Genomic DNA, 27,500 nt, shown 5'->3' with positions numbered 1-27,500 from the left:
TAACTTTCGCACCTCTCTGATAAGCTTGACCATTTGTCTCGCCACTTCAAAGCTGTAGTGATCCGTAATAGAGTATACCACAATAAAACTCTCACCAGTTCTGATGTAATACGCTTCGGTCTAAAGAAGGAAAGAAAAAGGAAAAAGGAAAGGGGAATTGCCGACTGGTTAGATTTTTCATTTGAATATACGAACAAGTACTATTATATTTCACATATTTCACATGCCGCAAGGCAACGATATGAGAGGCTGGGCTCCCCTGCTCGCTCACACTCTAGCGACATCTTCATTATCCGCCTCTCCGCCTGTCAGACTATTAAAAACACAGTGGGTAGAACCAACATGGACAGCTACCCCATATTTTTGTGGAAAACATTACACCACCCTCATCAAGTCGAGTCTCCTCGGGAAGTCCCGTCCCCCGCTCGATCTTCGGGTTTCAACGTGGTCTTCATGCTGAAAGCCGAGACCCTGAAGACGAGGTTGAAACAAGTGTCCAGCCAAATGGTACGTCGAAGGTATGCAGTCCGCCTTAAACCTAAACCAGTTTCTCAAAGAGCCGAATACTTGTCCGAACGGCCGATCCACCTAGCGAGCAAAGTTTTCTGTAGCATATTTTCGCTCAAGGAAAAATACAGTAAATTAATTGCTCAGTTTCAAGGTATTAGAACGTCGCCGTTTTAATTCATCATACAAATGGTTATGGCTATAATGAGTGTGTCTCAGGTAAGTTTTCTAAATTTTCAAAGTAAGACTTTGAAATATTTTCAATTTTAAATTCTCGCCAAATAAGTTCAAAGCCCAGCATTTTGGAATAAGGAATTGTACATTCACAAAACGGGCCTTGAAAAGTTTTCTTGCATGTCTTTCAAGACGTTTTTACTGTCGTCTGACCTTTGAAGCTGATTCTTCCCCCATCGTGGGAACATAAGGGTGCAAACTTTGTAGAAGTAACACGAAACGTACCGGATTAATGATGGCCATGGTATCCCATATTGGCAAATACTGGTCAACTCCCATCGGACTAATCAAGATGTTGGCCCAATGTTATCAAACTGTTGACCCGGACAATACTCAAGCATTGGAACGTTTGCCAACATTTAAAATTGATTGTTACATCAAAGGCGGAGCGAGTAATTGCTTACGTTATTGGCTGTGTCCAAAATGTGAAGTGAAACTGTGCTTTCTCCAACAGCAATGTCCTTTTCGTAGACCATCTCTGAAAAGAGAAAATAACAGCTTGGAACTGAAGAGAAGACAGTTTTGACTGAATAATAAAGATCAATAATGAAAATCTGTTCATTTAGAAGACCTTAGAATTATATAATGACTGAAATTTAAGGTGATATTTTTCGCTTGCATAAGATATTGAAAGGAATCTGTCCAACACAGCAACTAGATCGACTTTGTTTGTTATTATAATATCTGTATACTCAGTAGGCTTCACAACAATATGCGAACAATACGTAGCGAATAGAGATTAATGTCGTTTGTTTGTCATTGCAGTGACTGGCCAGTTTTGATTGGTTGGTTTTGAGTGCAAAGTACGTATCGAGCGTGAGAAAAACGCTGCTTGCAAGCCGCAATTTGTGAGAATGTGGCCGCATGTTTTTATGGGTAAATCGATAAATCGTCAAACGATCAATGCGAAACAGAAGTATATCGACACTAAGTTAAGAACTGTTCTATTTATGAGTCCAATGGTAAACGGCATCTTATCGGGCGAACCAAAAATGTGGGCACGGATAATCATTTGGGTAGTACGTTGAAGAGATCTAGACGGCTCTCTTCATGTGTAATATATTCGCACAACACGTGGATCACGATAAATAGTAGCACGTGACGGTACCGAAAGTGCGTGATTATATAAGCAAGGTGGTTTGTTAAATGTCGTAAATCCCTCATGCAGCCTTGATCCAGGGAAAGTGTAAATAAGGTGTCAAAAATGTCTTGTCACTGAATAAATATTTTGTATATCAATGCCGCTGAATTTTAATTGACCTTCACTAACCGGTGTTTGCATAACAGGAAGCTAGTAAATACAGGTGTATCTCAAACCTAGACTGAACCGTGCAAGATAAAACTTCGATTCTTGCTTACCAAGTGTCGGGTCGTATTCGTTTAGGAAGCGGCCAGTGACGAATCGAACAACGAGTGCTGCAAAGTAAAACAAAAGCAAATATGCCAATCACACTTAAAAATAACGGAAGAAAAGCAAAGTAGAAGTTAGCTTAAAACCGATAAGAGGTATTCTAATAATAATAGATAAAAATGACTTTTTTGTGTTTTCGTTGACAGCTTTGAGAGGACTAAACTCAAAAGTGGCTTCTTTCGGACTGAAATGAATTTAAGTGAAATATATGAGCCAGAGCTAAAGCTAAAGGCTTGTCGTTTAGACATCTGAATACCAATGGCTCATAGAGGCTTCTGAAATGCGTTGAATACGAGTTCAACTGACCTAAAGAAGTCTTGGTTTTCCAAACAAGCAATGTATATGATGAGATCTATTTATTTATGATGAATTGGGAATACTCGGAAAAAAATCCGAGAGTGAGTCGAATCTACGACCTTCTATATATTGCTATATAAGCTATATATAGCGACCTTTTGCAAGTCACTTATCCACGTCAAATCCAGGAAGCTGCATAACACGAAGAGATCTGTTTTTAAAGCACTCGGTGTCGCTACTTATCAGCTACTTTGATGCACTTAACGGAACTTGATGTATCTTCACTGATGTGATGTTTCCAATACAAACCGCCAACTTCTCCCGTGCGTTGTTGCTACCTACTTTTGAGTCGGTGGTGTAAAACTCTAATGTAATGAGTGGCAAATTATGAAATCTGTAAAACCGATAATGTGATTCAATTTGATAGCCTTTAAAATAAAGATAATAATTTTTAAGCCTTAAACTAATGGATCCGGCCCTCTACCTGTTTTTCCTACCCCTCCTGCTCCGAGCATCACGATAGAGTGCTTTTCTGATACCGCCGCGGAATCTTTGCTGCCTAACTTCAGCTTGCTTCCCCAAAGACTCGGTCGCTTCTTCAGTGGCTGAAAGTCCAGTCTTGCTGGGCTGAGATAATCATTTCTGCAACCAGAGCTATTACTCCTCAGCCTGTTGGGTAACGGTTTTTTTTCAACCGAGTATGAAAGCACTCCAGTACCAGCGCTACCCGACCATGACTGCTTTCTTTGCTGTGGTGGCGTGTACGTTCGTGGATGGCGCATCGTTGAAGTTGCAGAGAACCGTGACTGCGGCATGCTTTTTCTTCGCAGCGACATCAAGAACTCAGAATTATTTCTCATTTCTCCTGTCTTACAGCGTAGTTTATCTGTGTTCGCAGCCTTTGATTACTCCTCTAACGCACTGTCTCCGTAAACCTTTGTTGATATACTGCACAAAAAAATACAGGTGATTACAGGGGTTTGCCAGAGGAGTGTCAGCCATTGTTCAAGTTGACAGGGGTTTTAATTTATTGTTGTGTTAACGTCTCAGCAACAAAGGAAACTCTTAGTCGCATACATTTCACACCACGTTGATAAAGAAATGCAAATTTGCCTTTTGGGCCTAATTAGTTTCAAGTGTGACCTCCACGTCTGGTCATGGTACGAATTTCTTATTCTGGTGCACCATCATTACCCGCACTATTTCGTTCTGAAGTTGAGCTCTTAACTTAACCAGTAAAATACAAGAACTACTCGTATTTTGTACTTTTTGAGATACGATAGGCCTCCGTTCTTGGTCTAATTGCTTTGCTTTTTAGTCTTAACAAGGACAATGGACCTATTTATGAATGTGTGTTAACAGTTTTAGCATATACCTACCAAGGCGGCGACACCTAAAGAGTTACTTTCAGAACTTTCGACGAAAACACTCGTCACAAGGGCCTAAACAGATTTGTTTAAGATAAAGTATTCTCAGAACATTTTCCAAGTCGCCGCTTGTTACGCTACCACTCAGTAATAGTTTTGTAATTACAAGAAATAGTTTAGAGGGCAAGCAAATTACATAATAACTTCTTCGCTTAGTCGTTGGAAATGATAGATTCCAGCTTTGAATCATGCAGAAATCCGCGTTAAACCTTAGTTTGCTTAGGTTTAAAACATTTCTTTTTTAAGATTTAAATACACTTTTTCTCTTCACTAAGCAAAAATGCTGGCAGTGCGCTTTCTAACTTGCCCGTTTTTCCGGTTTCGAGTACTATTAAAAAATGAAATTATACAATTGTCTATACAAACTCTGATTGACTCCATTAGTCACTAATTGAGTTGGTTGTTGCACTAAATGGTGAAACGGTCGAAAGCATCGGGCAGGGTTTTTCTTATTTTCTTCTCCATACCGGCCTCAATAAAGCTCAAACCAATTAAGCGATATTTCTAAATCAACTTAATTTTTAATGGCAAATTATAAGAGTTTTGCAACTAAAAAGGCGATGAAGCAACATGTGGTCCAAAAGTAACTTACGACCTTTTTACTAAATGAAAACATTTATTTTCAAAAGAAGCGAAAACGGCAAAGGGATTAATGTTTGTTTTGGAAAACATTTACGCCTTAAATTATGTAAATGACATTTTACATGAGACCCTTTGGTGCAATGCGATTGCAAGTGAACCACAATTTTCAAACCAGAGATTTAAACCGTTTGATGAAACGAAATATCCCAAAGGCGAATGTTAAACCGTTTGATGAAACGAAATATGCCAAAGGCGAAGGAAAAATCGGCGTGAATTGATGTCGTGCAAGCCGAGTCCCTAATTATTGACAATCGCGGATGACATAGCCTGCATAGCAGAGGCAAGAATTTCAAAGGTATCCAAACACTAAAGAGTTTCTCTGAAAAGTGCACAAACCTTACTGGTAGCATAAAGCTACATTTCATCCCGTTTGTTTTTATCAGCGAAATGACTTATTTTGTTAAGTATTCGAGTTTGCTTCTTGTACATGATAGCCACTTTCCAAATCCGGGGATTACCAAAAGTACATAATGACTTTGAAAGCTATTCATTTAAATCTGGTATCTGATCTATAAATAGCGATAATTGACCTAGAATCTAAAAATAACATATTCGTGATTAAATCAAAGCTTCGAAACTTAGCATATCAATGTAACACTGGCAAAAAAGAACATGACAACCTTTCAGTCCCTACTTATAAGTGCGCCCATGACTTCTCCCTTTTGTAAAACTACCTATAAGGCAAGCAGGTCCGAAAAGTTTCACCCTGGTCGCCCAAGGGCAATATTCGTCCTCTTATTGACCTCCATCACACGACCCCCATGGATCACGGGTTACATGCTTTGTTGTTAAAGGGGCAGTAACCTCACTTTGTTGGCCTGATATTGGTTACTTCCCAAACCAACTTTGAGTAGTCATCATTGAAAGAAACTCAGTTGTTATTTTGTTGTTGGTGGGGGACGGGTGGGTGGATGGACGAGAGTTGTAATTTCACTGACACATTGCAACCACGTTGACAATACGACATAGGTTGATACTACCATCGGGGTTGCATGAACTGAGGAATTTGAATGTAGTAGTAGTTACAATAGTCCTTTTTACGGTTTCTGACGCGATATTGGGTGGGAGCAAACGCGCAAATAATTATTAAGGAGACGTATAGGATTTTGGCAGAATTCAAACCTCTATAACTCCGCTACAAAGCGACAGATTTCAAACATTTTGAAATGTTTTCAGTCATTTCATTGATATCATTCACGGAAACTTATATCATTGCAAAAAGGCGCAACGTCTGAAAATTGTAAACCAGTTAGAAATCTCCTAATGTCGCTTCAAATTTGTCATTGGGAATTTTCATAATTTTGATTGCAATGGTTTATATGAAATTTACAAATTTCGTTTACGGTGATCGCCATACTTCACGAAACTTATCTCAATAGAAATTTTCTTTGAGAGGTATTCTTGCTATCCACAACGGTCAGACCTTAAAGGATTTATACTGTTCAAAGTCGGCAAGATTCTCATACATTCACATGCGTGCCCCTAAACAACATGGCGTCAGAAATCGTGAAAAGGTCTATGAAAGGGCCTTTGAATTTTAACTTCTTAAGTTTCATTCAAATTTCTTAAAACCGGAGTAGTTTGATCAAACTATGTCTGAGTTTCAATAGCTTAATCATGATTCATCATTTTGTATGAATCAAATGGGTCGGCAAGCTTGAAATAAAGATCAAGCATGCAAGAGTCGCCGTCGAACTTGAACGTGTACCGAAATTTAACAAACGTTGACCGTTCAGGGTCCGCCAAGTGAAAATGGTGAAATTAATGGAAATTTAACACCAGTGTTTTCAAGTTTTTTTTACATTTTTTCTGGTATTTTGAGACTTGAAGTAAGTTTGTAAACGGCTGAAAGCTTATATCTCAACGAATTATATAAATTATACCAAGAAACACCGAGAGAATTTTTTCACCAGGCAAAGTCGCCAACTCGTGCGATCTTTCTGCTGTTTCAACCTGACTGATTAATTAAAATTTAACAAGGCGATGATGTGCTGCTCTCTAATAAAATTAAATATTGACTTATCAAAGCTCACATCTTTGTAACTGTACGTTCACAGAGTCACGAACAGGATGTTTTAGCCGAAGAGCTTTCGGACTGAAAAAGAAATACAGTTATATCTAGTAATAAACCATCATTCCCTTTGTTTTAAAACTGTGTTTATATCTATCAATGAACCCATGCAATCAAAAAGGTATATAGCAAGGACGAATCAACGATAACTTCACTGAACCATTCCACTTGAGAACAAAATAATTTCAGACAACCGGATCAATTCGATATGCCTCAGTCGAGATTATCCGTGGATGACAAAAGGCTGCAAAATCAGTAAATCTAAGAAATCAGTGGTATTTAAGACCAGTGACTCAGGCGAACAGTCAAAGAAGAGACTACGAGGCAGCCGTATCATACACATGAATGAATCGTAACAGGTCTAACTTCATGGTGGATGTACTTTGAAACTATCCATCTGATAATTGTGTTTTAACAGCCAGCTAGGTTGTTTATATAGGTGCTCAAAAAGGAGTCGAGCAAGACAAAGATGAAGAATATTATTGTAATGCATCTGGCGATGGTTTGATGCTAGACGGAGAAAATCCGTTAAGAATTAAAGTAACAGCGATAACCTAAGAAACTCAGTAGAATTTCTCACAAAACAACGCACCTGAAAATGCAATGCAATCAGTACAGTGCCTGGTATAAACGGATTTGCTCTTGATCGTCCAAGAAATCGGCCCAAGCTTCGGAAAAGCTTGCAAAGCACGTGCTGGTGGCTATCATAGACAGGAGACGAACATTTGGCCGGTCACGACTGTCCGCTGTCTTTTTCAATGGCCAAAATTGGCAGGTTTGTTTAAAAGGCGCCTCTCAGACTGACGGTCCAAAGCTACGTATTTCCGTGTGCAATGCTCTATTTACACACCACCGATTGTCTGAAGATACAGTTGCCAATGAAGAGCCATAATATGTTTGCATTTGCTCAAACATGATCCTTCTAATTACTCCTTCAGAAAGCTATCGTAAATATCTGTCCCACTATCGGAATTACCACTTCGAATTTTTCAAGCCCTTAACTCTCGACACTTGATATGGTACAATTCCTCTCTTACATATGTACCATGGTGTAAAACGTTTTGTGTCTAATTCATTTCCTGATTTGATTAATTTCAAGATGTTATCACATTATTGCAGTATACTGATTTCCGCCAAATACTTTCCCCTGACATGCTAACCAAGTGCATGATTTCCTTGTGGACTTAACTAAATTATCGTTTTTCTAAATCTGAAGCTGTACTGTATAGTGCGACTAAGAACCGTTACCTATTTTGGATTGTCTTTGAAATTTCGAACTATATTTCAAACTATATTTTGCAACAAAAACATAGAACACAGCTAGAAATTGGGTTTAATACTTTGCGTGACTGCTTGTTTGATGAACGAAATAACGTTTTGTGAAAACGAGGAATGAGACATGTGACAATGTCAGCGACTTGGGCGGATCGAGGATAAAAAATCCACGGTACCAAAAACCTCGCCTCCTGAGGGTAGATTATATCTAAAGGTGGGCGTAAAGTTGGCAAGATCGTAAACTAAGACGAGGTAGAATTGATGTAAAACCATAAAACTTGAAAATCGTAATAGAGAGATACGTGGCCAACGCAACGCATTGCAAAGCCTTGTCTCATTCCTTAAATTATATCTGGATGAACTAATGCTAATATTTGTCTTCATGGCATTGAGAACTTGACTAGATATGTAAACAATCCTGGATTAAGAAAGCTTGTGAATTGATATTCGTAGTTTTTACTCTTGGTTTCTGGCCTCTTATTTAACGTCGCATTTTTTTGAGTTGCACATTTCAGTTTTGAATCTCTTACTATTAATATCTCATTGGATTGGGTCTGATGCTCCATTTGGAAACAAAAGAGTGCTCTTATTTAATCTCAACTCACAATTAAAAAAAAAAAAAATTTAAGTTCGCCTAGAACTCTGATTACATTTATGGGTTGAAGAGGGATAATAAAAGAAAATTTGCCTCCAACGTTACAATGCGACGCACCTTACCGTGGCCACCTTACAAATTTTTGTACAAATTGTCCGCCAATCAGGGTGTGTGAATTTGATTGACAGTCAGGCTTCCTTGCAAAGCTCGTACAATTGTAAGTTGAACACCGTTGCATGGGTTGTTGAGTTGACGCATTTACACGTGGTTGTCAAATGTGAAAGTTTGTTGGGTTGCTACGGTAAGGTGCGTTGCACTGTAATTCCCACTAAGGATGAGCCACAACATTTCAGGCGATGCATACGCCACAAACTTCTTGGGTGGCCTAGCTTTTGTTTGGTTGTTAATTTATCGGGCCTTTGATTGAATGGCCCTCAAGAGTTCTGTCTTAATGTAACGTTTATCTCACCATTTAACATTTATCCCTTCCCCAAACCCTCCTTTGTGCTTCAGTATGAGTGAAATTCTGAAGTTACGAAGTGTGACTTGATGTAGGGACTCAAAGATCACGCTATTTGCCGTGCCGGGCGAAGTGAAAGACTGTACTGAATTACGGCAGTATAGCACGAGCGTTTGGAACAATTCACTCCGAAGGAAAGACTTGGTTCTCCACAACACTTGAGAAGAAGAGGCCCTGTAGTGACGGCATGCAGAAGCCGGACTTGGTCTCAACTGAACTGAATTCCTAACTCATAATCAGTAACTTAAAACCGTGATAACATAGCACTAAATACGTAAAAGAAAGTACGTATTGAAAGGAAAAACAGGGGTACTGAGACGTTTTCCTTGAGTAAATAGATATCGATGAAAAGCCCAACTTTGATTACATATTCACTGGAAAATATGGTACATGTATATGCAATATAAGCTAAGCTTTTTTGCAAAATTGAAAAACTAAGGTCACGCACTATGCGGACGGGAAAAGAAAAGATTTCCATTGAAAAAACTTAGCGGTGGCTTTCGTGCGTTGCTGGAATTAACGCCATGTATTTCATTTTTGGCCTCACAATGGTGGTCCGTCAAAGAGTTGGTGGCCCATCTAATTCTTTAGCGATTCAACTCTTCTTCTGAGCAAACATTTTCTTTTGTCTCAGAAAAAACACATGCAAAAAAAACATTACTCTTGTCTGATTAGTTGAGAACACGTACGTGCACACTGTCAACTGTTTCAGCTCGAATAAGCCTTACAGTTAGCTAAATAAATAAAGAATACACGGAAATCTGTAGAGAGTTAATTAAACATAAAAAGGAAGACACCTACATGAACTTGGGTGAAGTTAAAAATACAATTTCCTTATTAAAGTAAGTAACGTTCCATGAAATTAACGCGAATCGCTAAAATTCGCGTTAATTAAGTCGCGCTAATTATGTTGAGCGTTATTTTCCGCGACGTTAATAAAGTGCAGCGTTAATTTCCGCGCTCTTAATTTCCATTATTTTAACCCTAATTTTGAAACCTTTCCAGGCATTCATGACACCTACAAAACAACAAAATAAGATACAAGCTTTCTTTTTTTCCGTTAATCTCTACATTAATTAGAATTTTGAGGACTGTTTTGTTAACCAGGGGACTCAGTTTTGTTCAGTGATTTTTTTTTTTTGCTTCCAGTTTTGAATAAATATGTTCCAGTGGTCATTATCAACTGTGTCTTATCGCATTAATTTCCTGAAATTCTACCTCCTCCTTGGTGTTTATTTTCTTTACAATCAATTCGCGTTAATTTAAGTCGCGTTCATTTTCAATACTTTAATTTCATGGAGCCTTAATTTTCCTATATAAATAAGGTGCCTGTTTGAAGACTACCAATACTGCCTACTTTAACTGTCTGAATGTGACTTGCTTGAGTCCAGTGTCCTCTAAAAAGATATATTTCTTGGTAGCACCTATTCATGTGTCAGGGTTAGTCATTGACAGATTTTTGCTCACCGTTAACACAAAATTGTTTTTTAGTCCAGTGGCGAGTGCGACAGTCATCAGTATGTTAAGAAACGAAACGATCACAGACTAGTAGAAAACAAAGGCCAATTTTTAATATTATTTTACCCTTCCATCGTGGACAAAAAATAGGCGAAATTTGCCTTCTTGGCGATCTTTTTGCACAACCTCCCGGCAACCTCGTTTCCAGGATGTTTCAGCTGCCCACCTCTCTGGGGTGAGGGGATGAAAGATCCTGGGAACGAGATTGAATGAAGAACACTGTTGGATATGCGCCTGCGCACAAATCGGTCTCTCAATAAAGTATCCATGTCCGTTTCCATAGTAATAGCCGCGTGCTTCAGTCAGTTAGCTGTTTCAGTTAAGAAATATATCGCTTTTCGCAGCATAGCAAATCGAGCTTTCTCTGATGTTCCGCCGGCACGGATAAGAGAATACCGCCGAGGAAATATCGTGCAATATTTTACACAGTTTTATTCACACGAAAATGTTGCTACAGGGACCCTTGCAGACTACCTCAGTGTAAAACGTTCTGGGCAAAAAATCCATTCAAGCCCAACGAAAGGGCATTGTATAATCCGGAGCTACAGCTTGCGCTGTGTTTCCTGCGTTGGTGCTGTCATCGGAGTTTCAAAATGCGCACGTCGGAATAAAGACGATTATACTATCTTTCTTTTGTTTCTGGAAACTAGTTTCACGAGCTTGTATTTAAAATCCGAGTTTGTATTTCTTATATGTGCTTAAGCTTGCTTTTATCACGACGCCGGACGCGCGTATAAGATTTTTTTGAGAGTCCGATACTGTTCCATTCAGGTATTAAATTTGTTTACGAATATAAATATAGTTATGACTGGAAAACCGCAACTGAAGGTACTGGAAAAGCTCATGCACTTTTCAGGATGTGTGGGCCTAGGTATATTATGCGCCGATCAAATCTAAACTTTAACATCCCCCCCCCCCCCGGGGCAAACCCTGGGCATTTGCCTATCTTCTGTGCCCGGGGAGTGGGGAATTTGACCTTTGCCTGCGTGGGGTGGGGAAAATTAAACCGGAAGAGTCAAGTTTCAAATGATTTTTTTTCTCGGGCGCCGAGGTCGCCACCAGGCATAAAACACATGTTTGGACGAGATGGAAGAGTTTAAAGGAAGAGATATAGCATTTGTGAGCGATTGGCTTACAAAAAAGGTGTTCAAAAGTTGGTGACAGACAGACAAATCCGACGACAGAATAGGGCATTTGAACACTATTTTGGCCCGAGGGGGCGGGAATTTGAACGATCCAATCTTGAAAAGTTCAGATTCCCGTGGTTTGTCCAGGAAGGGGAGGGTGGGGGGGGGGGGGGCGGGGTGAGGGGAGGAGGGATGTTGAAGTTTCGAGTTGATCGGTGCATTAGGTCTTTCAGGAAAGGTCTTTCGAGGCGGTATTGGTGTTTACCAGGAGCTCAGCAAGGGGAATCTCTATCTCCAATAATTCCTTGAGTCAACCCTTTCCCGAGTAAATTTATTTATTTATTTTTATTATGTACAATTTTACAACAAAACAGAGTTACTTACATCATTAACACTATATACAAATTACAAAGATATTACTCATACAGGCGTAGCTAATACACTTCAACCAACTACTGCTGTTACTAAATATATATAGGGCCATGAAATACTAAATTACAGCTGTTTGAGTGAAAAGGGGAACCTAGTATCATTCAATTAAAATTGCCTTTTTGGAAAAAAAGTTCAAAGGAGAGATCAAGGAGTTATAATGCCTGGTGCATTTTGGGCCACCTCTGTTCGAATGTGTTCTGTGTTCCTGTAATAATTAATTGATACGTGTTTTTCTATTTTTAAGTTGCTTCTAACCTGATTAACGTATTCCATAAGGAAGGATGGTTATGGAACAGACTTCCCCTTTTCTTTGAGTTCTTCTTTTGCTGTAACGCATGGAAAAGCACTTGGCTAATGAGTAAACAGTGCCAAGCCTCAGAAGGGAATTGTTGAGGAAATGTATCTTAATTAAGGCTAGAAAATCTCAAAGCACAGACACTGTATTCGCATCAGCTTTAATGATAATGTGACGTCATGTTCGCGATACCGAGACGGCGAGAAGGGCTTTCGTGATCCACGCCTCAAAATCGATTGGGTTCTCGAATGACAGCGAAGAAGTATTTACTCTAACCGCTGCCTCTTCGTTTTCGTCTGGATTACATATTTGAATTCCTGTACTCTCTGCTGCTCCAACAATGAACTAAAGAAATCAACTGGATTTGGTCGGGAAATGGGTCTCGAAATGGCCAACGGTTGATTATTTATGCTTATGACTCGATCAATTCTAAGAAATCGTCTAAATTAGTTCGTGGCTAACTGATCGGAATATTAATAGTCAAAGACATCTTTTGAGGACAAATATTCTGTCATGGCTAAAGACCAGGAGTTACTTCAGGCGGTAAAATCCAACGACCTTGGAGCTTTCAGAAAGCTAGCTTCAAAAATCAAAGCCATAAAAGCAAGTAAGTAAGCCAAAGAATTTTGATTGCTAGTTTGACAATTAGTCATTTTATTTCCCTTTTGCTAACACGCAAGAGATAATTTGTTTTCATTTTCATCATCTTTAAATTAATGAACGCAAAATGCAAAGTCATACAAATCGAGGTTTGCATTCACGTTATAAATTTTACTCATGCACTTATAATTAACATTTATTAAGTTTTTTTTAATGAACATAAATATATTTCAGTGAGTATGTTTCGATCGTATCAGGACAGTCTTTACTCGTCAAATGCTGTGCTATACATGGGTGACGGAAAAAGAAAAATGTTTATTTTTAATACATTTTAAAGTTGTTTACCTTTCCTCAAAGCCGGTCCAAAATATGTAGTAGCAATTGCGAAAGAACAACACCAAAAATTCTTGGGAAAACAAACTTGTAGAAAGTCGTCCAGTAAAGAAATTTTAATTTACAAGTACAAGGTCTATAATCTTTGTTTGAGCTTGTGAGGCTTTGTTACAAATTCGTCAATCGGAAGCATTTATTAGCAATCCAACTCGTGTTTATTATTTCAGGGATTTTATTCATTTGAAGTGGGGTAGTGTGAAGGAACATAGTTTTATAGGAAAAGCACATGCATGGATCATTATTATTCATTAAGCTTAAGTGCAAACATAAATTTTTATCTTTAAATTTAGCTCATCTTTCCATACTTCAAAATGGAGAGCTGATCATAGTCAAGAGAACAATTATTTATTGCCTCAAAAAGTACTAATACATAAAATTAATACAATCTGCTAACACAGTAACATTAATTGATGTCAACTTTTATCTGTAAGGTTGCTTTATGTCACTTTTGTTTACAGACGAGATCAGTAATTGCCCATAGTCTTATAAATTAATTTATTTTTGAGCTTAAATTAGTTAGAGTAGTTTGGTTTTTGATATTGATGATGCATTTCCTTTGAAATTATTTATTTTTCTTCTAAGTATACTAATTTGTTAACTGTTCATTTCCCAGACATTTTCATTTTGTGTAATTTTTAGTCCTACAGAGCAGTCTATGTTAATTAAAAAAGTACCACACAAGGCTAAGTTAGATACAAAAGGATTATTTTAAAAAAAAGGCTCTTTTAGCAGTTTTGTAATTTATGTTCTTTTCAAGACAATTCTGTTTAATAATATTGATTAATTATTCATCATTTCAACCAATTTTTGCAATTTTATTATCAATAATTGGTGATGAAATTAATTATTGATTGTTATTATTAATCTGTCTAATTGGTCAGTTTGTCTTTTTTTGCACTGTAAGTTTCTTAAAAACCCAGAAGATTTAGTGACAAATTAAGAATTTTTTAGTTAGTTAAGGCTCTTGTTTTATTCTAAGTTTACAGAGCAGTATCAGGCTATTGGTTTTTATTTCTTATGGATATGAAATATTTTGAAAATTTTGAGGAAATCTTGATGGCAATCCATCTTGCAAATTTTAATGTTACTTAATTTGCATTGAGAGGTTATCTTTCAATGTTGAGCTTTTTGCCTTGGTTTAATTATAACTAAGAAGCTCGTGGATACCAACAAAATAGAAAACCGAATGACACAGTATAGTAAAATAGTTGGTTCCCTAATATTAAATTAATATTAAATATAATATTAGAGCTCATTGTACATAATAATACTCACACGCACATACACAGAAACAAAAACAATATTACAAAGGCAATTGCAAAAAGTGGAAAATTGATCATTATTGCTTTCAGCAAAATTTGTATAACCTTTTTAAAAAAAAATTTTTTTAGGGTGACTTTCTGTTAAAAAAAGGAAGGTATATTATCCATCACAAGTAATTTATATTATTATTGTTTTCTATATGTGATTATTTGTTTTTTAGTCAGTGGAATATTGATCAAGTGTTACAGGTACTGGATCAACAAAATAAGTGTCTTTTACTTATTAACAATAGACATAGGGAGTGGAGTAGAGCAATTTACAGTAGGAGTGGGTTTGGGGAATGACTGGTCCTCCCACTTGAGAACTCAAAATTTTGCAATCTTCTGAATACAATTTTTTTCTTAAAATTCTGAATATTTCTGCTAGATGTATTGTGTGGAGGAGTCAATCTACAGATACATTCAGTAGATGCCAAAAACAATATTGGAAGTATTGAATATTTGATTTCAAGGACAAGATTGAGTAAGCATCAAATCTCATTCAATGCAGGTCATGTCACTATCAACTTTGGATGTTTTCTAGATAGTCACTCAGTGAAGAAATTTAGTTCCTAGATCATCTGTTTGAGGCTGATTACTGCATGGATATGCTATCAGTAACCAAGGAGATGCAAGGTTTTTTTATAGCCAGTCATTGTCAATATAGTTTATCATGTTTTTCTAGTTACATCCAAAGGTCCCAATATGTCAGTAGAAGGTAGATATTGGAAAATGATATACATGTAAGCCTGCCATTGATAGAGTTCCTAAGAGTTGTTTTGCGAACCAAATATGGTAAATATTTACTAGTGAAAGTTGATGTTCATTGTCGTGAATACTGATTATTGCAGTAAGGAAAAATCAACATCCTCAAATTGTTCGACTTGCAGTATCACAATATTGACATTTTCAAGAGAGGCTTGAAAGGTTAAAAAATTGTTTTCATTTTTAACCTGTAGCCCTGATATCGCCTGGGACAATAGAATGTAATTTACATGTTTTCTTTTGATCAGCTTTTATAGCTGAGGCATTGAACCAGTTTAGATTCTTTTTCGTGTAATTTAAGGAGGCTTGAACCAGTTTCAACAAATGTTACCATTTGGAAGGATTCAATCTAGCCAAATGTTTCATGTAATGGCAAAGTTATAGTACCATATCAAACACCAATCAATGCTTAACAAGATGCACTCATTGATGTCCCGTAATAGGTCACCATGGCAACAAAAAACCATCTAAAAATTCCCTTTTTTTTGTCTTTAAACACTTACATCTCGAAAACATACTTGGTTACCCCAATTTCTATTTCTGAAAAGTAATAAGCAACCTCAGATAAGACTCTATACAAAGTTAAAAAAATTAAGGTGGTTCTGAATCTGCGCAAGAGTTTTATTGGAGCCTGCTTAAATTGGGGTAACTGATTTAGTTTTTGAGCTGGAGTATGAGCATTTAAAGACAAAATACAGGGCATTTTTAGATGGTTCTTTTGTTGCCTTGGTGACCAATTATGTCACATCAATGAGTGCTTGTTATCAAGCAATTATTGCTGCTTCATTTGGTACCATAACCTTACTGTTTTGTGAAACAGTGAAGACTTAATCCTTCTAATAAAACATTACATGTACCTTGAAATTGTTAAAACTGATGTGAGCCACCTTAAATGTCTCTCTTTATCTTTCATAGCTCTGCACCAATATAATTATTATTAGATATTTTGTTTGGAAATGTTATGGAAACACCTTTTTTTAGGTAATAGCTACAGCGTATTAGTTTTTAGCTGTGGCACAGATGAAACATTTTAAGCTCACCATAATAATTTTTTATGATAACCCTTCAAGACAAGTAACCATACAGCACTGAGAGTACCATTGATAAAGGAATACACGTCACCAAAAGAATTGTGACCTTTACTTTGCATGAAACGTTAAACAGGTTCTCAGAGTTACCAACAAACAGATGATTTCATCCACTGATCTATGGTCCCACTTTTTGAAGAACTACTTGAAAAATTGTCTCTTCCTGAATTCCTTACCTGTGTTCCTACCTGTCTGGTTTGTTTCAGTTTTGTTTAATTAATATCAACTCAGGTCATTAATAAAGTTTTGTGTACAGTGTTTGAATGGGTGGGTAATTAAACATACATGTAGTACCGTTAATTACAGTATCACTTAAAGGTACAATGTAAGATAGTTGCTTGACATTAAAATAAATTTCTTGTGCTATGCAATTCTGAAGTCTTCTTATTGTGGCATCCTTGTTAGAACAAAAGATATAATGGTGCAAGCTATTTGTATGCTCATGTTCATTTACATTGTTGTGGAGAGTGCCCTAATAACTGCTGTTTTGAATTGCAATTTGTCATGCTAAGTGATTCCTGTAGGATGGTTAAAATCACTTTTGAGCAGTACTGTAGGTTCATCAAAATACTGTAAGTACCAACCTGTGGTGTGTGTACTTTTAATGTGTTTGTTAGGAGTGAAACTTATGACATAGTCATTAACTTTAATTTTAGAAAAAGGTGGAAAGAAATATAATGTCAACATACAAGATGAGGATGGGTAAGGAGAGAAAGTCTCGTTTTTTCTTATTACTTTAATTAAAGTTTTAAATTCATGGTACAGTAACACAGAGATTCCATTCCTGTCAACTAAAAATGGGAGGTTTTAGGAGCGGCGTAGCTGCGCTCGCGGCATGCTCCCCCAGGAAAAGTTTTAAGATAAAATTTGCCTCTAAGATGCCATTTCCTGCATTTTGAGATCACATTCAATGGAAATTAAAATTATTGGAGTTTTTAACGTTAATAATCATAAGATTGACAAAGAAATCAAGTGCCACAAGGGCGTGTCACATATGAACGCAAACCTTTCACACAAAGTTGTGGCTGAATCCAGTATGTTACCATGCCTAAAATTACCGCAGGCTTCATGCTTATTTGCCTAAAGGGTAAAAATGGCTGAGAAACCTCAGAAAAATGGCAGAGAATCGAGCTAAAAAGACTGGTTAAACAGGGAAAATATTATCTTTCTTTGGCTGGGAAGAGTTTCAAAAACTGGGAGAATATTATAGGAAATGGGAGGCTGGAAATACTAGCTAAAAACGGGTTGAGCTTTCTGGCCAAAACAGGAGGGTTGGAATCTCTGTGGTAACTCTATGATCCTGTAAGTACTTATTCTTGAAAAAATAGCAGTGCAGATGTTTGAATTGTTCTTCTGATTGGTAATTGAGTAGACTCTTTGCTTATTTAGAAATTTTATAATGATGAAAGCAGCAAAAATGTAAATCTTGAGGAAGTACAATGTAAGGCTTGAACAGTATGGCTACATGTAATTCATGTAGATTCATTGATCCATCCTGTTTAGAGCATGTTGAAAATAAATACTAAAAGGAATTATTGTCTTATTGAGCATGGGCAGCTTGGTTTGAGTATATAATAAGTGCACTAATAATAAAAAGGCAGTTTGGGTTTACAGTGATTGTCCCACAGGACAAAATCGATCTTGATTCCTGATGGCTGTAAGAATGACACAGATCACATTAGGAATCTGGATGCAGATTCTATGTTACTTGCAGTAAGGGCATGATTGTCTTACTGGAAATGCTTGATGTGTCTTGATTACATTAACAGGTTTACTGCTTCCCACCATGCAGCTCTGACAGGCACAAGTGAAGTTGTTATTGGTCTTATTGAATTGGAGTGTGACATCAATGCTAGAGATCACAAAGGTAGCTATGAAATAAGCTATTTGAATTTCGTATTAAAGCCCCTCACATGGAAAGATAATTCTGCTGTTAGTTGCAAAATGTTATACATGTATGCAATATATCACAGCCAAAATGAGGATAGGAAGTTCATTTCAAGCCCATGAAAATTTGTTCTAGTCAAGACAAATAAAAGCCATTAGTACATTACATGTAATTTGCATTGCAAGGCCATTAAATCAGGTCCCTAAATCAGAGGATTGAAGTGACCTCTCAGATTTAATAGCCATTTTGGAGGAATGCATTTTCAGCTGAAAAGGTTTATATTTTGCTACTGACAGAGCAGTATGCTAATAGACCTTTAAACAGTTGTGTGCTTAGTTACCTGGCCTTCAAATGAAAGTGGGGCTGGTGTTGACCTTGTTATGATACAGATCTCCCTCCTTTTCTTATGTTAATGATGTTGTTGTCATGCTAATTAGTAAGAATTTACTTAAGAAAAGCAGTGAGGTTTCTATCAAAGCAAGGTCAACACCAGCCTCACTTTCATTCATAGGCCAGGTAACTAAGCACACAACTTTGAAATGTACTATTGCCTCATTTCAGCATGCATCAACCAGGTGATCTGGTGACGTAATTCGAAGGACTGGGGAGAAAAATTTTAACGCCGTATCCCACAACCGCGCGCGGCCTTATTTTCGAATTCAACATGGCAGAGGCGAGGTTAAATCTTGTTGGGTCTACTTGAATGTTCATTCACTGGGCTCCTGGTAACAGGAAAGGTGGTAGACACGGAATGATCTGTTGAGTTTTGGTGATGGAAATGCTGCAAGGAGTTTGGAAAGAACACCGAAGGCCGCCAGCGGTTGTGGGATACGGCGCTAAAATTTTTCTTCCCAGTCCTCCGAATTACGTCACCAGATCACCTGGAAGTAACCAAGCTTTCGCTTGGCTTCATGAGCAAATGATGAATTCGGGATGTAAATTATAATCCTATAGAGCGGTTTTCAACTGAGTGTCATAAAACAAATACCAAAGAAATTACTTTGATCAATTACAGCAGATGCAAACAGCCTAATGAACTATTCCAAATGCGGGGCAATTCCGTGTAACTTGCTCAAAGTGCAGGAAAAATCACGCGTGCGTGATTGGTTTTGGCGTTCCTTTTCATTGGTTGATAAAGGGGCGCGTAGTACTAAGCTAAACTAAGCGTAGCAATTGTAATTACGTCATTACTTTCAACAATAATTTGAAAACTGCTCTACAATCTGACCCAAATACTGTAAATATGACTCTTGAGGAAATTCCAAATCAAAAAAGAAAGGAGTCGCGATACTAAGGACAAACTTGTGGCTTATTTCACTGTTTCAGAAAGACATTAATTTCCACTGCCTGAAATTTAAAAAACACTTTAAGGATTATTTTTCCCTGGGTTAGCCGTGCAAAAGAAAGAAAAAAAATTAACAAACAGGCCGAGTTTTTCAGAGTCAAGTCATCAAACATTGTTCTTTAACCCTTTCACCGCCAAAAATGCAAATTGACACTTGTAGATTTTACTCTGTTTAACGCCAGACGATTTTACTCGTCAATGGGGAAGCCCTCGGCGGTAAAGGGTTAAAGTTAGCTTTATCTTTGAACTACAGGACGTTGGAATAACAATAATGTTATTTTAGAGCGGTTTTCAATTGACTGTCGAAAAATTCTGTCGAAAGTAATAATTACTTTGGTTTATGATTACTTCACTCAGTGATTGGTTCAAAGTTCTCCCGCCACTTTTTCAACCAATCAGAAGCGAAACCAAAACCAATCGTGGCGCGCGCGTTCACATTTTCCCGCGCTTTGTGTCGGCTACGTGTAATTACTTCGAGTTTTGATTGGTTTACTGGATTGTCTCCGTCCTTTTTGATTGGTCAAAGTAATTACTTTGGGTTTTGGTTTTACGACACTCAATTGAAACTCGCTTTACCTTACATTGAATTTCATTTACCACATGTATTTGTGCATAATATAAAACAAGCGATAGATTTCGTTTTTGGTGTTTTCATGACAGGGATGACGCCACTGCATTTAGCAGCATGGTCTGGCAAAGTTGAAGTGACTCGACTTCTTTTGGAAGCTGGAGCTAATGTTAATGCAAGCTCAGACAATGGCGATACCCCTCTCATCTTGGCATGTCAGCATGGGAATTCGGACGTGGTATGTGAAAATAAATGCTAGGTACCATAGCGTAGTTACAGTCAGGGTAACGTTGTGGGAAACCCTATCAAGGGAAGGGAAGTTCAAATACATCTCCTTCAAGTGTGGGGAATCTGGATTTCACCTTATGAGATGAATGGACAAGTTGGAGAACATGATTATTCGATAGCCTTCGTCACTGGCGGTTCTGTTGTTGCGGAAGCGGGAGAGATTTTGAGCGCCGGGTGAAGCCCCGTGAAGGCTACGTAGGGCGTGGAAATGTGAACGGCTCGAAATCTCTCACGCTCCACAGCAACATAACCGCCATCTACGCAGGCTAATTTTCTGGCAAGTGAAGATTTCCTTATACATGTAAACAATAAAACATGTTGACTGTGCTGGCCCACAACACATAAACTGACCTTACGAAAAGCCCTCTCACACTTGACCCATGTAAATGTTCATTGGCTGATGGTGTTGCAGCAGGGAGGGGGTAGACCTTTCCTGTTGGTGTGTAAATACTGGCAGCTGCTTCATGTCCCACGGTGTGATTTCTTGTGCTTGTGTGCAGTTTACCTTTTACCATATCTTTTACATTTACAGGCAGATGTGCTGCTGGACAAAGGATGCAATTCCTGGACCACAAACAAGAGTGGAGAATCTGCTTTAGATCTTGCTTGCAGATTTGGACACGTTCATGTATGTACATAAACGTTACCGCATGTAAAACGTTTTGTTTATTTTATGGCTAGTGTTTCTGGCCGATATAACGCGCGCTCTGATTGGCTAAGAGCAGCTAAGCGCCAGGGCATTATTCTCCCGTAATGCCCACGGGCCGATTAAGGGTTATGCAAATTAGTTTTTTCTTCTTTAGAACCGTCCTGTTAGCCGTATAATAAACAACTTAATAACCTCGACCGTTCGGTTGTTCAAGTGACGGCAAAATTTCGAACCTCGACCTAGCGGTATTGACCTCGCCGACGCTCGGTCAATACGACAAGGCCTCAGTTTGAGGTTTTGCTGAAACGCCCTCACTCTCGGTTATTAAGTAGTTCTTAAAAGAGAACCACGACCGCAACGTCGGCATCAATGACACTTCAAAATATATCAATCACGCGGCAATATCGTAAGTCTCTCGCGATTTTTCCGCTTCGTTTAACTCGTAGAATGTTAGCGAGCTATCCTAAAAATAAATTGGTATGAGTGGTTTCAGAGTAAATAAAATTATAGAGAATGAAAGATTCCCTATTGCATGCTCACGTTGTTGACAAAACTTTACATTTGGTGATTTCACGTCGTTGTTTTTTCAGAGTACCGTGAAAATATGTGCTAAAATGCGTGCCCGCACGGTTATTGTGTCTCTTTTACGGTAATTTTAAACGAGTTCTTGTTTTGTGGCGTTGTTTTTGCCGTCAGCGTTTCTTTAAATCTCTAATATTTAGGAGTAGGAGCACTTGCTTCTTGCTTTTCTGTGCTCCAGAAAAGACCTCTCAGAAAGACCTCTTGAAGTGAACTGAAAGTCACTTTATTTAACGTCGGTAGTTTCTTCAGCTACGAGGCTGGTATCAATGGAAGCCGACGGTGCGCCCTTAACCCCCCCCCCTCCCCCCCTCCCCCCCTCCCTCTGTCAGTGCTCCGTTTTACGGGTATTTAAAGCTATAGCTACACGGATCAGAGGAAAGTCGATTTAAAGACGTTGGAAGTCACCGAGGATCGAACCGGGGACCTCTTGCTCCGAAAGCTGCGCACTAACTAAACGAGCTACGCCTGCTCCTAAAGGAATCGAAACGAGTACTTTATCGTAGCTGAAAATAGAAAATTTTGTTGGGAGAAGTAGGATAATGAATGACTGCTGAAAATACAGGGTGTGTCTTTACTTTTCTCTGTCAAGATTTGTATACTTTTTTTTGTCACCTTTTTGTGGAATAAAAAATGATCGGGGTCATCCCTTGGGTATAGGTTGTTGAACTACTTTTGAAGTCCAAGGAAGTCAGAAGTATATTGACAAGTGGTGAACCACAAAAGACGGATCCGCCATTACACCTGGCTTCCAAAGCAGGCCATGTGGAAATAGTAAGGTTTGTCCATTCCTTCACATCTTTTTTTCACTTAAAGTGATACTATGACCATAAAATCACTTCCTTTTTCTTTTTCTTAAAATGTTGAAAGTGTGTTTGCTTAACACCTTACATCCAAAATTTTGAGCTTTTATTTTTGTCCAAAGGCTGTTTACTTTCAGTGTAAGTTTTGGATTTCACGGTCCGCCATTACTCACTTCCAAAAATATAGGGAAAAGTGACGACATTTACTCACTATTTTAAAATTTCGGCGTGTAATTGCAGCTTATTGTATATGCAAAACACGAGTTAGAAAGTCTGAAAGGCCGAAACTCCCGTGCTACACATGAAATGCGCCGCCTATACACGGATTCCTTTCTCAAGCCTGGTTCACACGTACGACTCAAATTCAAACGCAGACGAAGTTCACACGTCCAATGCAAAGTAAGGCACGCGGGCACAATTCAAGTCTTCTTTCCAAGATGGTGGACGAGAATGAAAATGTCGACTGCACTGGGCCGTGGTAGCATGGAAACGATAGAACCTGTGTGGCATTTTTTACCTTGCGTTTCCCTGGTTCACACGTGTGAAATGCAAAAATGTTCCATTTCTTGCGTCTGCTCTTGCGTTTGCATTTGCTTTCAGTGAGGTTGTTCACACGCGTATTTGCATTTGCGTCGTACGTGTGAACCAGGCTTTAAACTTGTGAGTCTTTGACGTCATGTTATCCTTAATCCAGCTCTCTCAAGATTTTAAAGTTAGTAATGGCGGACCATTAAATAGGAAAATTCAAGTTAAAATATACAGGTGTCTTTTTGAAATCGATGCTGAAGACTTGGGTTACTTCAGTAGTATTTAGTTAACTTAGTATTGAAATCCAAAGAAAGAGAAGAATTGATTTTTTGTTCATAAAGTTCTACTTTGCCACGTTTGATGATCCATGTACCAGCTGAGCCTTAATCAGATAAGGACGATAAGCCGGAGGTCCCGTCTCACAAATTACTTCCATGTTCATTAGTTCCCGGTGGGACGATAAAGAACCCACACACTATTTGAGAAGAGTAGGGGATGAAGTTCCCTGTGTTGTGGCTGTCCTCTGTAAGCATATGGGTGGGTGGGTTTAGCAGGTCCACATCAGCTGAATAGCTGCCAAAACTTCAACCTGCTCAAACAAATAAATAAATAAATAACAAACAAACAAGGCCGTCCCCTTCTCCGTGTAGTCCTTTGTTTTGACTCATAAATCGGTATTTTCTCTGTACATTCACGCTGGAACTTGATTCTAGATAATGGTAACCTGTTTCTTGTAATTTTTGTAACCTGGCATGTTCTAATCGTGCTTAAGTTTAAGAAGTTCAGAGTTGCTCAAGGTAGCTTTTAAATCCTGCAGGTACACCAACAGAAAAATGATTTACCAGGCTAGGACAGGCAAACACATTGGAGACACGGCCCTTAAACTTGATGCGTATTTCCCCCGTTTAAAATTTCATTTATCGTCTTGCCACAAAGTGCATCAAAGGTGTATCAGAAGAGAACTTGTGTATTGATGGGCTAAAGTAGTTTTGACGTACCAGTGGTGATGTTTGTTTTGCTTTTACCTCGACAGAATGTTGCTGGAGGCCGATGCGGACATTAATCATGTGACAAAGAATGGGACATGTTTACACGAGGCAGCTCTCTATGGCAAAACAGAGGTAGTCAAGTCACTCCTTGAGGTAAGAAAAAGCAAATTTTTCTCTTTTGATTTTGTCCTGTAGTCTGTAATGTGTTCGTCATGCGATAAGGTCGACTGGTTACGCGCTACTATGGTCGGCTGTGATATGTGGATTTGATCCCTATTGTTCTTTTGAGTAGTTTCGTGAGAAGCCGATTCCAAATTGTTCCCTCGGCGGCTCGTTGACGTACCGGTCTCCTGTCGTGTTCTTGATCGTTTGTATTCCACGCTTCACGAATTTCGAATCCGTTATCGGCCTTGTTGAGGTTATTTGGGTGAGGTCTTACGTGGATAGTTTACTTCATTCTTTGGATGTACCAGTGTGAGGGTCTCGATCAATAAACTTGACGTCGTTCCAGGGCGGGTTGTGGCCGGTCTTATAAGCGTTCTCGGAAACGATGGAGGTCTGGGTTCGGGCAAGTCGTATCCGGGTTTTTTTATGCGTTTTTTTGAGAAAGCGTTAAATTTTTGCATGTGACACACGCACGCTCACACCAGGCCGCAAAAGTCAATATGGCGTAGTTTATATGGACGAGAGAGTGTCGTTTGTACTTCTTAGTTCCTCGCAATCAAATTTCGCGAAAGTGTTGGTTCTTTTTTTGGCGCAATGTTGGAACCGTTTGAACGACCTCTGCACAACTTTGTTTTTGCGTATGTTGCCCAATATTCGTTCAACCTTTGTTGAACTAATGGGGTCAAATGTTGAAACCATTCAAAAGGGCCTTAAGAGTGTGTATGTGCTTGGTGCCAATAGGCCCGCAGCGCGTGCATAAATGGCGAAAATAAACAGGTCTGTTGGAGACGTGCTTGAGTTTCAACAAATGAACCCCCACATCGGCAAGAAATTGTGACGTTGATGAATAATAAAGCAGCCTCTATTTCCAAAACGATGGAATTACCTGGTGATAAATAACCTCTTCTAGGAGAGTGAATTTTTGACTTTGTAGAAACAAGAGTTGAACGATTGTGATCTTTGTGTTGAATTCGGACATTTCTTGTCGATTTTATAACACTTGAAAGAAAAGTACAAACCCCGGTGTCTTGCTATCGTTTTGACACAGATGTATTCTTTGTTTCGCGAGTTGTAAATATTTTATCCTCGATCGACTCTTCCTAAAACTCCCTTCTGCTCTTCCTAAACATATTGTATCAATATTTATTTTGCATAAAGCAGGCTTTCAAAATCTTGCTTAGTTCGCATTTTTGAGCGTTAAAAAAGAATTTTCGGTTTTATGTTTCTGACAGCAAGTCGTATATTTTGAGGTCTCCCATCCAGATACTAACCCTGCCGGACAGGGTTAACTTCAGTAAATTTTTGTCGTGGAAAGCTGTCCGACGCTCAGAGTACTAGCTAAAACTTTCGGTGAAAAAGAAAGTTGTAAGGGAACTTGAAAATGATCAACATGCCAGCCTCGAAGCCAATGTTTCTTGATCCCCTTTTATTTTCTTCAACCTTTCTGGATTTAGTAGTTTACTAGAAACCACTCCCAACTAATTTCATCTGGCTTTGTTGCTATGCACCGAGATCTGACGTTGACCGTATAGCGGCTGCCGGAGGCACCTCATCTCATTTCGGCCCTTTGATAAAAAGATCTTGTTGAGCTGTGCCCTTCGTAATTCAGTCCCTAATTACGTGGGATGCCTGTGGCAGACCAGGTATAAATTAGGCTGAGTTTCGTCGTAATCGTAGTCGCATATGTTAATTAGCCACTTGCTCGTGGATTGTCATTATTATAAGCCCAGTTGGCCGGCGGGTTTCTACTCTGTTGAGAGGAAGAGGACACGTTGCGAATATTGGTCAGGTTGGATTGGACTGAAAGTGTCAAAAGCCTAATTTGCATTCTGTTATCATGGCATCGAAGTTTTTAATGTGCCTCGGCCGCTTCAGTCATCGCTGACAGTTGCAACCAAACTTAACGTCTGACATCAAAAACCGCATCCCACGTAAACGCCATTAGGCTTCTTGTTGACTTTAAGGAAGATTGATAAGCACAGCCTGTTTATTGATTGATTGACTGATTTATTTATTTAAGTGGAACACTCTGGCAGCAAAGTTTTTGTTTCAATTGCAGTGGGGTATCGATTCTACTGTCATTAATGATGAAGGCCATACTGCCCTTGATGAGGTCAATCTTTTCACAAGCTCTAAAGCATCGTCCGAGATTAAACATCTTTTGAAAGGTTAGTTTGTTGTTTGGGATTGTTATTTTGTGCACCGGGTTATTTTGGGATGTGTAAATACCCTTCAAAAATTATATTCTTATTTTCAAAACCATTTTTATATGTAGATGGGTAAGCCATAATAATATTTCTCCGGAACGTGGACAGAACTGAGACATCTCCAAGATAGCCTTCCATTTTTACTAGCAAAAGGGAAAAGGCATAGTCCGTTGAGCTTGCTGGAGAAAAATTTCTATTGCCTTTGTATTTTTTCAGCTAGCACTCCCCCGAAAAAGCAATAGATGTAGTAATCTCATTCAGACAACTCGTATTAGTCAACTTGTTCATTCATACAGACTCGATTGTCATTACATTTCATTTAAAGTCTAATCGAAAAACTTAAAAGTACTGGAATATTGTTACGAAAACTCACGTGGTCAAATCGTTTAACTTTTTAAATGTGTTCAAACAAAACTGGGTATTGTCCAATTTTTAATGATTTACGTGTGATTGAAGTTTGCAAATGGAAACGTTCCTAGCTGTTCTAGCCTCAATTTTAGCGCAGCGGAAAGAAGCTTCAGTAAGCAGGCTAGGGTATAAGTAATTAAGTGATCCCTTCCGCCATAAGTCAAAGTTGAGGATTTTTTTTAAAGCGCCCATATCCTCTGTTCTTCATACTGAAACATTTCAATCGTGTCCACGCTTTACATAGTAAAGTGATGCATTTGCAAAATTGATTTTTTTGCCATCTCCAGAGGCAGCCGTAGCAGATGGTACCGTTTACGCCAAAGCTGTTAGAGATCACTTTAATATGTTGGACTCAACAGCCTTATCCTTCAAAGCTGGTGATACGATTGTGGTAAGGACGGCGTTCCATTTATTGTGTGCCTGTTTTAGGTATAATTTGTTGCATGGCGTATTTAGATTCGAAAAAGTCTTTTTTCTCTAGTATTTGTTTACTTCTGTTTGAAAATGAACTCTCTGATTGCGAAGCCGTGATAGAGAAGTAATAAAGTAATTTATCGAAATTATTTGACCTCTCCAGCCTCTTTC

The 27,500-nt window shown here is 38.4% G+C and overlaps 2 protein-coding genes across 5 annotated transcripts in view; one reads left to right on the top strand and one right to left on the bottom strand.

Moving 5' to 3' along the window:
• LOC138059371 (ras-related protein Rap-2a-like) overlaps positions 1 to 7,571 on the bottom strand; it is an 11,271-nt gene extending 3,700 nt beyond the window's left edge. Inside the window, exons 1-5 of one of the 2 annotated variants that reach the window (XM_068904961.1) lie at positions 7,182 to 7,571; positions 2,934 to 3,397; positions 2,101 to 2,157; positions 1,146 to 1,219; positions 1 to 120 (exon numbers count right to left, since the gene is read on the bottom strand). The exon at positions 1 to 120 is cut by the window's left edge and continues 3,700 nt beyond it. In XM_068904961.1, coding sequence (XP_068761062.1) covers positions 1 to 120; positions 1,146 to 1,219; positions 2,101 to 2,157; positions 2,934 to 3,309 — 627 coding nt within the window. In that variant the 5' untranslated portion in view covers positions 3,310 to 3,397; positions 7,182 to 7,571. Of the gene's footprint in view, positions 121 to 1,145; positions 1,220 to 2,100; positions 2,158 to 2,933; positions 3,398 to 4,854; positions 5,093 to 7,181 lie in introns of those variants that run through there. The other variant, XM_068904962.1, reaches the window with a different exon arrangement.
• A 5,001-nt stretch (positions 7,572 to 12,572) lies between these two features.
• The window catches only part of LOC138059367 (caskin-2-like), a 35,215-nt gene continuing 20,287 nt past the window's right edge, over positions 12,573 to 27,500 (top strand). The window contains exons 1-9 of one of the 3 annotated variants that reach the window (XM_068904959.1): positions 12,573 to 12,958; positions 17,155 to 17,200; positions 18,268 to 18,365; positions 20,392 to 20,537; positions 21,120 to 21,215; positions 22,476 to 22,594; positions 24,180 to 24,288; positions 26,360 to 26,468; positions 27,203 to 27,306. In XM_068904959.1, coding sequence (XP_068761060.1) covers positions 12,865 to 12,958; positions 17,155 to 17,200; positions 18,268 to 18,365; positions 20,392 to 20,537; positions 21,120 to 21,215; positions 22,476 to 22,594; positions 24,180 to 24,288; positions 26,360 to 26,468; positions 27,203 to 27,306 — 921 coding nt within the window. In that variant the 5' untranslated portion in view covers positions 12,573 to 12,864. Of the gene's footprint in view, positions 12,959 to 15,189; positions 15,282 to 17,154; positions 17,201 to 18,267; positions 18,366 to 20,391; positions 20,538 to 21,119; positions 21,216 to 22,475; positions 22,595 to 24,179; positions 24,289 to 26,359; positions 26,469 to 27,202; positions 27,307 to 27,500 lie in introns of those variants that run through there. The other 2 variants (XM_068904957.1, XM_068904958.1) reach the window with 2 other exon arrangements.

The sequence above is a fragment of the Montipora capricornis genome, chromosome 8 (genome assembly GCF_036669925.1).
Source record: "Montipora capricornis isolate CH-2021 chromosome 8, ASM3666992v2, whole genome shotgun sequence".
NCBI lineage: Eukaryota > Metazoa > Cnidaria > Anthozoa > Scleractinia > Acroporidae > Montipora > Montipora capricornis.
This window is presented reverse-complemented; position numbering and strand designations above follow the sequence as displayed.